The 12,362-nt window shown below is 45.1% G+C and overlaps 1 protein-coding gene across 1 annotated transcript in view; it reads left to right on the plus strand.

Moving 5' to 3' along the window:
• Positions 1–12,362, plus strand: part of TNS3 (tensin 3) — a 392,082-nt gene that overhangs the window by 124,743 nt on the left and 254,977 nt on the right. The window contains exon 4 of the mRNA XM_056856991.1: positions 1,544–1,581. Within this exon, the coding sequence (XP_056712969.1) occupies positions 1,544–1,581 (38 nt within the window). The remainder of the gene's footprint in view (positions 1–1,543; positions 1,582–12,362) is intronic.

Genomic DNA, 12,362 nt, shown 5'->3' on the forward strand with positions numbered 1-12,362 from the left:
AAGAATTTCGGTGAGGGCCTGATCCTGATTGGGCCCGTGGCATGGCAGCACCAGGCAATCTTATGCCCCTCCACCCCTTTTCATTTACCGAAAAAGGCTATGAGAAGTTTTGGAAACAGTTGATGCAACGGCAGCAAATGCAAATATTGTTATTTATATCTCTGTGGTTTTGATGAGCTTGGGGATATATTCTGGAAATGTTTCTAAACTGATGCTTCACCCTGGAAACAAACACCCTTCCCCCCCCCCTTAACTTTGGCATTAATTTTAATGCCTACTCCTATTTTAAGCTTTATATGAAGTTTGCAGACACATTCTGAGTTGGATTTTGCACTGTTTTCACTGAATGAAATGAAATTTTCTCTGAGTGGTGGTATAAAAAAGCCCCCCCCCCAAGTCTTCAGTCCTAAGGACACTTCGCTGCAACTTTAGTTTTCACTGACAAAATATCTGCTGTCAACTTTTAACCTTCATCTCCTGCTCATTAAAAGAAAATTCTCTACCGCTTTCTTCCTGCCGAGAAACTCAGGGACTGTGTTGGAACTTCCTTCTTTCCAGTCCAGTAGGTTCAGTCCACTTGGTAGACCTGAACTTGCATTATGGCACATGCAACTGCTGATAGCTGCATTAGGTGTAAATGTACAGCGGCAGTATACCCCTGCATAACAGTTCCTGGGATCAAACTGCTGGAGATAGCCATCACCTTTATGCATCATACCTTGGTCTGTTCTAACATGCCCATTCTCGGGTCATTGTGTGAAGAACCTCCTCATTTTCCTGTAGTCTGCTAACTACTGTACTCCAGGATATTGTTCAGGTTTTTTGGGCTAGAAATCTTAGGCTGTGTTAATTTGCAATTTCCTGGTGTAGTCTGCCATTCATTCTAGAATCACTTTATGAGTGTATCTGTAGGTAATCGGGTATTTTTTAAAAAATAGACTTTAAACTGAGGGTTTTGTCAACTGAGTCATCCTTTTTCTTATCTGCAATAGACTTGCAGAGAGTGTTTTTTAACTGCTTGCTTAATGCCCTGGGTGTTGTGAAAGCAATTTTAGTTTGGGATTGAGAAGTGGTCATGCACCAGTCATGGTCATTTGAGAGTCAGGAAGAACGTATGACTCATTGTAGGTCGTTAGGAAAACTGAAAAAGCAGATTAGGTGTTGTTTTAAGTGCGGCAGGCAGGCAAGGCGTTTGTCAGGGCTGCAGAGGCTGTGGGTCATTCCCCCCCCCCCATGACAGCATATGTAAATTTTGCTTAAAATCAGCAGATGAGCAGATTCTCTGGAAAGACAGTTCAGAGATTAACAATTAAATAGTAGAACCAGAAAAAGTGCAAAAGGCTACAGCAATGCATAATACTATTACAACTAAAAACCCAGTAAGAAAAGGTAAGACTTGTTTGTATTATGAATATTACTAATGTGACAGTGATATATTCAAGGAAATAGAGGTTTTAGACATGGATGCAGAAGGGAGACTTGAGGACGGGGGTTGGAATTCCACATTTCCTTGCTAAACCGCATTGTTTCTTTTCTGTTTCAGTTTGCAAATATGCTTGCCACAAGAAATGTGAATCAAAGGTAAGCGCTTTCTCATTTTTCTAACGCTTAAGAATGTTGTCAAGGATTCGGAGAATCACTCAACTCAGTATGAGTGCCCAAAGGTGTCTTTGTACCAGGAGAACTGGTAGAATAGAAAGCCAGTGGGGTGCAGAAGGTGGATTGTGGGATTGAACTGGGGAGACCCGGCTTCAAATCTTTGCTCAGTTTTGAAGTTCACTGAATCTGTCATTCATCCTAACCGATTAAAAAAAATGGTGATGGGAGGGAGGAATAATATATGTCACCATTCCTGGAGGAAGGAAAGGATGAAAATGTCATAAAGGAAATAGTTTCAGAGGGTAGCCGTGTTGGTTTGCTGTAGAACAGATTCGAGTCTAGTAGCACCTTAGAGACCGACAAGATTTTCAGGGTGTGTGAGCTTTCGAGAGTCCAAGCTCACTTTGCACTCATGTCTGATGAAGGGTGCTCTGACTCGAAAGCTCACGCCCTGAAAATCCTGTTGGTCTCTAAGGTGCTACTGGACTCATATCATATTTATTGCGGCCACCAACCATCGAATAAAACAAAATTTTACAAAATGTATGGTAAAACACAAATATTCGGGACAACACAAAATTCAAATATTTAAAGAAACATAAACATTACTGAAATAATCAATACACAGAAATTCATTGGGGTGATACCAAATAACAGTCTATAAGTGTCAAACAATATTCATCCCATAGCTATTGAATAGATTTGGTCCAGCACTGTCTTATTTTTATTGTTAACCAAGCAAATCTGTCAGCAATGCTGATTCTGTAACTTTAGGCAGATCATGAGAGGGAGGGCATCTTGGCCATCTTCTGGGCATGGAGTAGGGGTCACTAGGGGTGTGTGGGGGGAGGTAGTTGTGAATTTCCTGCATTGTGCAGGGGGTTGGACTAGATGACCATGGTGGTCCCTTCCAACTCTGTGATCCTATGATTCTAACTCCCGTTTGTTAAAACCTTGCTTGTATCTGACAGTAATAATTTAAGGCATTGTTTCCTCAAGGCCCCAGGACATTCTACAAGTAATTATGTTAATAGTCCTATACGGATATGGTCATACAGCGTACATTCAAATAGCACACATTCGGTAGTTTCAAGTTCACCTTCTTTACAAGTACATTTATGTGCTTCCATTGGAAGTCTATTATATTTCCCATCTAAATACGTAGAGGGCAAAGCATTGTACCGAAGAAGCATGAAAGCTCTTTGATACTCAGAATTTGTAATATTAAGCAAATATGGCATGCTACTGGACTCAAATATAAAGGAAATAATGCACCGTGAATTAAGTTGTTATACTATGTCTCCTGCCATTATTTCTTTTTGAAGTCCAAGCTGTTAACTAAGAAAAATTAACATTGCAGCCCTAAATGTATGGATCTGTTCTTCTAGTGGAAGTGCGCACCACTGGTGGAAGGAGCCTTCCCTTGTTGGAAGATGCTCTTTTAACAGGAGATGTTTTCTATGAACACATGAAGCTGCCTTAGCCTGAGACAGACCCTCAGTCCATCAAAGTCAGTATTGTCTACTCAGACCGGCACCTCTCCAGAGTCTCAGGCAGAGGTCTTTCACATCACCTACTTGCCTGGTTCCTTCAACTGGAGATGCCGGAGATTGAACCTGGGACCTTCTGCATGCCAAGCAGAGGCTTTACCGCTGAGCCACAGCTCCTCCCCTATCTGTCACTGGAGGAAAGTGCTTCCGCTAGTGGAACAGATCCGTGGGATCCAAGCCTCCCTCTCTCAGCCCCCTCTGCTTCCTTTTTAATGCTCGTCAGTTTGCTGTGAGTATGTACTTGGCAACTCTGGTTATCACTTGCCCTCTAAACCAGAGTCAGGTCTGAAGAGGGTTTGCCAAGCTTCGATTTGGTGGGCAAGTTCTGTCTGCGCTTGGCCCATTTTGTCACAGAATACTACGGCTAGCGCTGTTTGCCACAAGAAATGTTTGAGAACTGGCGGCGGGGTCTCTATCAGTTTCTCTTGGGCCATTTATGCAGGGCTGTTTCCCTCGTGGTCACCCCGCTGACTGCTCCGGTGCTTTGTTTTGGTTATGCATGCCTTTCCTGGCCGTCAGAGGTCGCCTTGCACTCCCCATGCGTTTCTGCACATTTGTGAGCTCCAGGCTGGGAGCTCAGCTGGAGTCAAGGACGAGTAGCTCTTTAGATTGTTATGACAGCCTGCGCCCCGGCCGATAGCTGTAATCTCTCATGGGAACCGGAGTCAGCCTAGTATCTAACCGTGCCTTTCTGATGTATAACGGCGCCCTTCTGATGTATATGTGTTCAACCTTCCCGCCTTTTCCCCACTTGAGTCCTCGTCCCTTTTTCCTGTAAGTTGCTGCTTTCCATCTTATGCTTCCCAAACTCTGTTTGGATGTTCTCTTGTTTGGGATTTGACAGATGGACCCAGACCTTACAACATTTTGCCCGTGTATTCCGGATGCTGTTTTAGCAAGACTCTGGACAACGTGGACAAAATGCACAGAAACGTGCGGGGAGAGTGAGGCGACCTCTGACAGTCAGGAAAGGCATGCATCATCAAAACGAAGCACCAATGGCCTTTCTGTTTCTTCTGGTGGTAGGAGCCATGCATAGCTGGTTGGGGTGTTCATTGTTTCTGTCATGAAGTTCTTCTCTTGACAATTTTAGTAGAATCCAATAGAGTTGGAATGGACCGCCGTTATCCAACCCCTGGCACAGTGCAAGAAATTTACAACTGCTTCCCCCCCCCACACCCCCAGAGACCCCTACATGCCCAGAAGATGGGGGAGGAAACCCCTCCAGGATCCCTGGCCAAATTGGCTTGGAGGAAAATTGCTTCCTGACCCCAATGTGGCGATCAGCACTACCCTGGGCATGTAAGAAAGGGCCATGATAGCCAAACACTGATGCAACCCTTCCTGCCCTCCCTCTCATGATCTGCCTAAGTTCACAGAATCAGCATTGCTGACAGATGGCCATCTAGCCTCTGCTTAAAAATCTCCGGGGAAGAAGAGCCCACCACCTCCTGAGGAAGCCTGTTCCACTGAGGAACTGCTCTGTCAGGAAGTTCTTCCTAATGTTTAGTTGAAATCTCTTTTGATTTATTGCTGTCCCTTTGGTTCTGGACTGACCTTCTGGGGCAACAGAAAACAACAGTAGTTATCTGCATGGGGAAATGGGGGAAGTGTTTGTAACTGTGAATGGCAGGTACATTCTCTCTGACATGTTATGACAGAGTTCAGTGTTGCACGGTGGTAGATGGGGAAGCCGAGGTTTTGGGATGCTATAATGTCTCTGGGTATGATGGAGTGCCAGATGTTCAGGATGAACAGGTGGTTTGCCCAGAGTTCGATCCCCCTCCCCGCCACTCTGGCCTCCTGGCTGTCGGCTTCCCTGACATTCTGCCAGCCCTCCACCTACTCCCCTGTCGCACTGCTAGCCCATCTCCCTCCCCTGCTGCTTCTCTGCTGGCCAGCCAGTTCAGTACTGGGGGGCAGCAGAGGCAGTGGGTTCTGCTCTTCATGCCCTGCTCATGTAGAGACTGCCTCCTCCAGTTCTCTTGGTGGGCCAATGGAGGCACATTGTCTGCATTTGTGCAAAAACACTTGTCCTTTTTGGGGGGATTTTAACCCCCTTCCCCTCCCCACAACAGATACCCTGTGAGGTAGGTGGGGCTGAGAGAGCTGTGACTAGCCCAAGATCACCCAGCTGGCTTCATGTGTAGGAGCGGGGAAACAAATCCAGTTCCTCCGATTTGCCTCTGCCGCTCATGTTGAGGAGACTCAAACCCGGTTCTCCAGATCAGAGTCCATCACTCCAAATCACCGCTCTTAACTACTACAACACGCTGGCTCATAAGTGGTTATGTTTTCTTTCAAATATTGTACAAAACCTCATTATGGGTGTTAATATGGCATCCTTTTGGGTTTTGTACAGGTGTCCGCAACCTTTTTGAGCCTGCGGGCTTATTTGGAATTCAAACATGGCATGGTGGGCACAGCAACAAAATGACAGCCACTGGAGATGGAGCAAGCCACAAAACGATTGCCCCAGCTTGATTTCAGTAACACAATGCAGGCCCTTGTGCGCTGTGGTAGCAGCTGCTGCCAAAGCAACATTAAAAAAAATCTGCACAGCAGATCAGATTTCCAATAGTCAACCAGAAGCCTTGCTGGGCAAAAAAGAGGATGTGGAAGCTGAGTCCAAAGAAGAGGAACAGACCAGCAGAGCTCTCTCACTGTTTCATGTGTGGAACACGCAGGTCCAAGATCCTGGAGAGCCGCTCTTAGTCCAAGTAAACAATACTGACTTCGGTCATTTATGCATGGGAGTTTTATCAGAGGTTTGTTGCTCGCTGGACCCACACTTTCCCTTTGGGAATCTATGCACCAGCAGTCTCCAAGCTCAAATCAAGTCCATGCCTGTTTAAATGCTGCTTTGTAATTGGCTTACTTTGTAGTGCTTACTGTGAGAGAACCCCCCCTCAAAAAACCCAATTGCCACATAAAGAAGCATTTTAAGACCAAAAAACAAAAACCGGAGCAATCTGAAAGGGGGGGGGGAGAAATTCAAGCCTCAGTTTTAAAAAGCCTTTCTTCTGCTCAGAAAGAGCTCTGAGGAAGCAGGAAGCATGCTGCTTTGTAATTGGCTCTTTACATGCTGCTCTTTACATGCTGCTTTTGCTGTGAGAATAACCAAGCTTCCATGTCCCATGCTTTGCCTTATGCACGGGGATTTCATCCTGGCTGAGCTCAAGGGAAAGGGAAGAAGCGAATTAACAGAGGATTGGGCCGTCCTGGGATCTGTGAGGGCTGGCAGTGAGGTCATCTCTAATGGACAGAAAATTCATGCATAACTCCAAGGAACAATTGAGACAGACCGGGGGCAAACATGAGTGAAAGTACCCATGCATAAACGACCTTCGATGGACCAAGAGTCTGATTGAGTATAAGGCAGCTTCATGTATTCATGTCCTGTCAGTGATGGCGGGAGGCGTGCTTGGTCCAGCTGTGTTGGCAGCGATGGGTGGTGGCGGCGGCTGGGAGCTGTGGCAGCACTGGTGACAGTAGTGGCGATGGAAGGAGAAGTTGCAGCAGGTCTGGGAGCAAGGCGATGGTTGGTGATGGTGGCCAGGCAGTGTTGCTGTTGGTGGTGGGTTGGCCGGGAGCCGCAGTGGGCCCGGCAGCGTTGCTGTTGGGCGGGGGGAAGAAGCCATGGTCATGCTATTTTCAACCTGGCCCCTAGAGTCCAAAGAAAAGGGGCATTAATGAAAATTAAGAATCTGCAAATTCAGACCAGATGGTCAGGAAGCAATTTTTCATCCTGACAGCAACGAATATGTAGATTGGTATCTCAGACAGTGTCGTTGAGACAAAAAACAGTGCAAACTAATACGGTCCTGGGGGAAGCAAAGCCCTAAGTGAATTCAATATCCTCTTAGAACAAGTAGTATATCGACTGTTGCTGACTCCTTAACTGCATCTTGAAGATGGCTGTACTAAGACAAACTTTCTGTGGGAAACACTGACTAGAGAATGGTTCTTAAAATTTCCTTTTTACAACCTCCTTTTTTTAAATTTCCGTCCATTAAGGGACCTGCATTAGTTGTTTTGTTAGAGGTTTCCATTGGAAGTGGCTACATAGTCTGACATATGGAAATAATTAGTTCCTTAGGATGGAGCAATCTTGAAGGCCTTAAAACTTCAGCTCTTTATTTTTTATCTTTCAGTTGTCTTTGTTTTCCTTGACCCTGGTATTGTCCTGGGTTTTGGAATGCCTAGCTGAAGGTAGAAAGCTGGCTCTATCTATCTAGCTATCTAGCCAGCTACTTTTGTGGTTCACCTATTCTGCCCTGCGTCAGGAGTGTACAGATATGGCCCATAGTCTTAAGTTCCTGAGGCAATTTAGTGTGGCAGGGGACTTCTGTTGGAAAACTTGGATTTTTTGTTTGTTTGAGGACAGGAGGCTGCGAAACTACATAGATATCAAACAGTTTCTCTATGTTGCTGTTGGCTTGTACAGCGATATTCTTTAACTAGAAGATCCCCTCCCCTCCATAAGAACCGTGCTTTTATTAGTTATCCAGAACTCTTCATTCCGATGGCAGTGAATCACAATGCCGTTTTATTCCAGATTGGCAAAACTCGGGCGAAAGAAAATCTTGGTCATTTCAGCTGTCTGGCTGGGTGGATAGACAGCATAATTGATTAAGTATGGGGCATTTCCTGCCTTATAGATTAGGACCAAATTAGGTGGGCAGCAACTTTATTTTGATCACATGTCTGCCCTATGATCTATAAAGTAAGAGGCGATGTATGTATGAATGGGCTAAATTTTTCATCCCTCCCAGTCCTTGCTGCTCCAAACTTTTCATCAGGCTCTTTTCTCCAATCCCGGCTCAAGACTGCTATCGAAGTCCCGCTGGAGAAAAGTATTAACTCCCTTTTCTGATGACTGAGACTTGTGACTGATCCCAGTGCATCTGTTTCAACCCTTAAGTCCTATTTCCTTATCTGACTTTGCTCACAACACCTGTTTGGGTAGTTCAGTAGAATTTCACACCCAAAGAGAAGGCTGATGTTGAGTAACTTGAGTTGGGGGCCACCCAATACTCCTCTAAGTAAAAAGTGCCCACTGATATATAAACACTATGTTAATTTGTATTATTTACATATGCTTCCACCTCATTGTATGTTTCCAGACTGTTTAATCGTTGCAATCCTATTTTATTTAATGGGCCGGATTTAGAGGTGTACACCAAAGACTGCCTAAATACATTAGGCTCTTTAGGCTCCTGAGAGGAGCCTAAAGAGGCCAGGGTGGCTCCATAAACAGCTTTTTAAAGAGTTGAGAAATAAAAAAGACTCATTTTGGAAATGGAAGGAGGGCCTTATAACCAAAGAGGAATATAAGCAAATAACTAGTGCTTGTAGGGAGAGTGTTAGGAAAGCTAAAGCTCAGTATGAACTTAGGCTAGCGAGAGATGCTAAACGCAACAAAAAAGGGTTCTTTTCCTATGTACAGAGTAGGAATAAGAATAAGGACAAGATAAGCCCATTGCATGGACCGGAAAGTGAAATTGGGGATAGGAGATGAAGAGAGGGCAGAACTCCTCAATTCCTACTTTTCCTCAGTCTTTTCTCGTGAGGGAAGTGGTGCTCAACATGGCATAAACAGAACATATGATGAGGGAAGGGATTTGCAGCCTAGAATTGGCATTGGGGTAGTGCACAAATACCTGGTTTCTTTAAATGAAACAAAATCCTCTGGGCCAGATGAATTACACCCAAGGGTACTCAAAGAACTTCTGCATCCACAAAAGCTAAACAGATGAGGTAAAAGAAAAGTCAGCGTTGCATCTCTCTGTCGGGCAAAATTGTTTAAGTTGCTTGTTAAATGGTTTAGAATCCATAGGTCTTATACGCTGATCATGAATGTATTACTTTGAAACAAGGTTCTCTTGCTTTTTAGTGGGCCTGGGGCCCGCTCACAAGAGAATGGTTACTACTTCAGTAATAGGGTTCCCGCCTCCAGGTGGGGTCAAGATCTCTCAAGATCACAACTGATCTCCGGATGACAGAGATCAGTTCCTCTGATAGATGAGACTCTATGGCATTATACCTTGCTGAGCTCCTTTCCCTCCCCCCGACCTCCTTAGGCGCCACCCCCAAAATCTCCAGGAATTTCCCAGCCTGGAGTTGGCAACCATGTCAGTACAGCCCAAAAGGGTGACATTTATATGTCAGAACCATCTGAGATCAAAATACCACAAAGAGAATTTTTGTGTCCAGCACTCCCCCCACTTAGGGTTGCAAACCTCCAGGTATTAGCTGGAGATCTCCTGCTATTACAACTGATTTCCAGCTGATTGAGATCAGTTCCCTTGGAGATAATTGCCGCTTTGGCAATTGGACTCTATGGCATTGAAGTCCCTCCTGTCCCCAAACCTCGCCCTCCTCAGGCTCCACCCCAAAAACTCCCACCAGTGGTAAAGAGGGTTTTGGCAACCCTACCCTGACCCTATTTTCTTTCTAAGTTGAGTCTCTGTGTATTGTCGAAGGCTTTCACGGTCAGAGTTCATTGGTTCTTGTAGGTTATCCGGGCTGTGTAACCGTGGTCTTGGTATTTTCTTTCCTGACGTTTCGCCAGCAGCTGTGGCAGGCATCTTCAGAGGAGTAACACTGAAGGACAGTGTCTCTCAGTGTCAAGTGTGTAGGAAGAGTAATATATAGTCAGAAAGGGGTTGGGTTGAGCTGAATCATTGTCCTGCAAAAAGTATCAAAGGTAATGTGCTAATCATTGTCCTGTAAGTATCAAGATAATGTGCTAATGAGGGTGTGGTATGTTAATATGGAACCATTGTATCCTGAAGTGATCTGTTAATGTGTGAAATCCAGCTCAACCCAACCCCTTTCTGACTATATATTACTCTTCCTACACACTTGACACTGAGAGACACTGTCCTTCAGTGTTACTCCTCTGAAGATGCCGGCCACAGCTGCTGGCGAAACGTCAGGAAAGAAAATACCAAGACCACGGTCACACAGCCCGGATAACCTACAAGAACCATTGAGTCTCTGTGTTTAGATAGAAATACCTAAACAAACAAATAAATTTAGGATACTGAGTGTGAAACAATTACTTCTGCTGGCTGAATCCAAATCTTCAGGCTCTGAAAGACTGTTCTTTTTTTTTCTTTTTTAAAATTATGACTTAGAATCATTTGGCCACTATATCAAAATGAAATATTATAATGATGTGACAAAAAGCCACCCTACAGAGGTGCCGGTGCTTTTGAAGCATAACCCAACTCCATGTGGTCTGAAGCGCAAGGGGGCAGCGCGGCGGGGGGTCACCTTCCTCCTCTTCTTCCTGAAGGGCTTTTCTGTTAGTTTCATCGTCTCATGAGTACAGCTGCAGATTTCTTAAAATCTGAAAATCCCAGAGAACAAGTTTCTTTTAATTGTGGGCAGGCTGGCTGTTCTCTTTCCTGTGCCTCCTGCCTGTTCTCTTTCTCTCTTTTCAAGACGCAGTCTAGACACCCTCAGCAGAGTGCAGATTAAATCAAAGCCCAGGGATATGGTATTAATGACCCGAAATCCTCCTACAGGCTCACTTCCTGCCTTCTTGCAAGTCAGTTTGGCAGAGCCGATGCCAGACCAAACACATTTATTACCTCGGAATCCGTTGGTTTATTTTCCTTCCCTTACAGATAGCAGAGATTTACAACATGTCTCCAATGGCTCCTTCTTTTAAGCAACGAGCCAAATCTCATTAATTTTAAAAAGTAAAAAAAAAATTCCTGTCAAAGGTTATATTATTTGTTCTTGTCATAGGAAATAGTGTGTGTGTGTGTGGGGGGGGGGGCATTTTGTGTGTTTCCCTTTGGTACATTTGTTGCTGATTGAAGGGCTATTGCCTGTGAGGAAATATTGCAATTATGAAGAGCCTTTTGAGAAAGCAGAAGTGAAACAAAAGGAGTATTTATTTGATACTTCAACTCCATCCCCAAACCTGAAAGAATATATATATTTTTTAAAGTCACAAATCCTACTAAGAAAGGGTATTGAGTGTGGGGCTCCCCCAAGATGCTGTCTCTTCTAGGAGATGTGCACATTACAAGCCACAATTCTTCCTTTGCTCCATTTTGAGATTGCTCTCTCTGGAAAGTCCTCCAGTTTCAGTTCTGGGGAGTTTGCAATCATAGAATCCCCCAAAATAATACCTGGTTGCTGTTTAGGCCTGGGAAGGGAGGACCAGTTGTAGAGGGAATTGTATAGCATTGATTTATAAGTACTAGCTCTTGTGTGTGTGTGTAAAGTGCCGTCAAGTCGCAGCTGACTTATGGCGACCCCTTTTTGGGGTTTTCATGGCAAGAGACTAACAGAAGTGGTTTGCCAGTGCCTTCCTCTGCACAGCAACTCTGGTATTCCTTGGTGGTCTCCCATCTAAATACTAACCAGGGCTGACCCTGCTTAGCTTCTGAGATCTGACCAGATCAGGCTAGCCTGGGCCATCCAGGTCAGGGCGACTAGCTCTTAGAAACTGATTTTTACACCAAAATTATGATATATATTAAAGTTTGAAAATAGCATAAAGATGTCCTCAGAGTGTGCTATCCAATTCAATATGATAACCACACAGAAAGCTATATTCATCTGCATGGCTTCTATGCAGTCCCACATTGGGTATGCGCAGGCCAGCCACGGATAAGATTTGTCAGCTTCTAGCAAAATCGAAAGTGAGAGAGCCCCCCCTCCCCTCGGGGCATGCAGCCTTCCCGCCCAACGGTCACATTGGGACTGCGCAGGCCAGCCACAGATAAGATTTGTCAGCTTCTAGCAAAATCTAAAAAAGAGAGTTCTCCCCCTCCCCTCGGGGCATGCAGCCTTCCCGCCCAGCGGTCACATGACCCAGGGTGAGGGAGCACTCTTCTCTCCAGTTCTCTTTCTGCCGCCACGGAGAGAGAACGTGTCTTTAGCTTCTCTTCATTATGGAGTCTATGAAGGCTCCTCTCTTTAGAAATAACTAAGTCCGATTGTCACAAACTGCCTTCCTCATATAAGACCTGTGCTAGATCACTCAGAGGGCATTGAAGACTCGGACTGATCGCCTTTACATGAGCCCTTGGCGAGGTTACCTCGAAAGCTTCCACCTTGAAGAAAATTCCCTGTCGGGACATTCGGCAAGACATCAGAGGAACGTCTGGGTGAGACAAATCCTCCCTTCGGCCCTCTAAGTGGTGAAAACCCTCACTAAACCGGCTAAGTTTTCTTCCCCCGTCACTT

The sequence above is a fragment of the Euleptes europaea genome, chromosome 11 (genome assembly GCF_029931775.1).
Source record: "Euleptes europaea isolate rEulEur1 chromosome 11, rEulEur1.hap1, whole genome shotgun sequence".
Classification (NCBI taxonomy): domain Eukaryota; kingdom Metazoa; phylum Chordata; class Lepidosauria; order Squamata; family Sphaerodactylidae; genus Euleptes; species Euleptes europaea.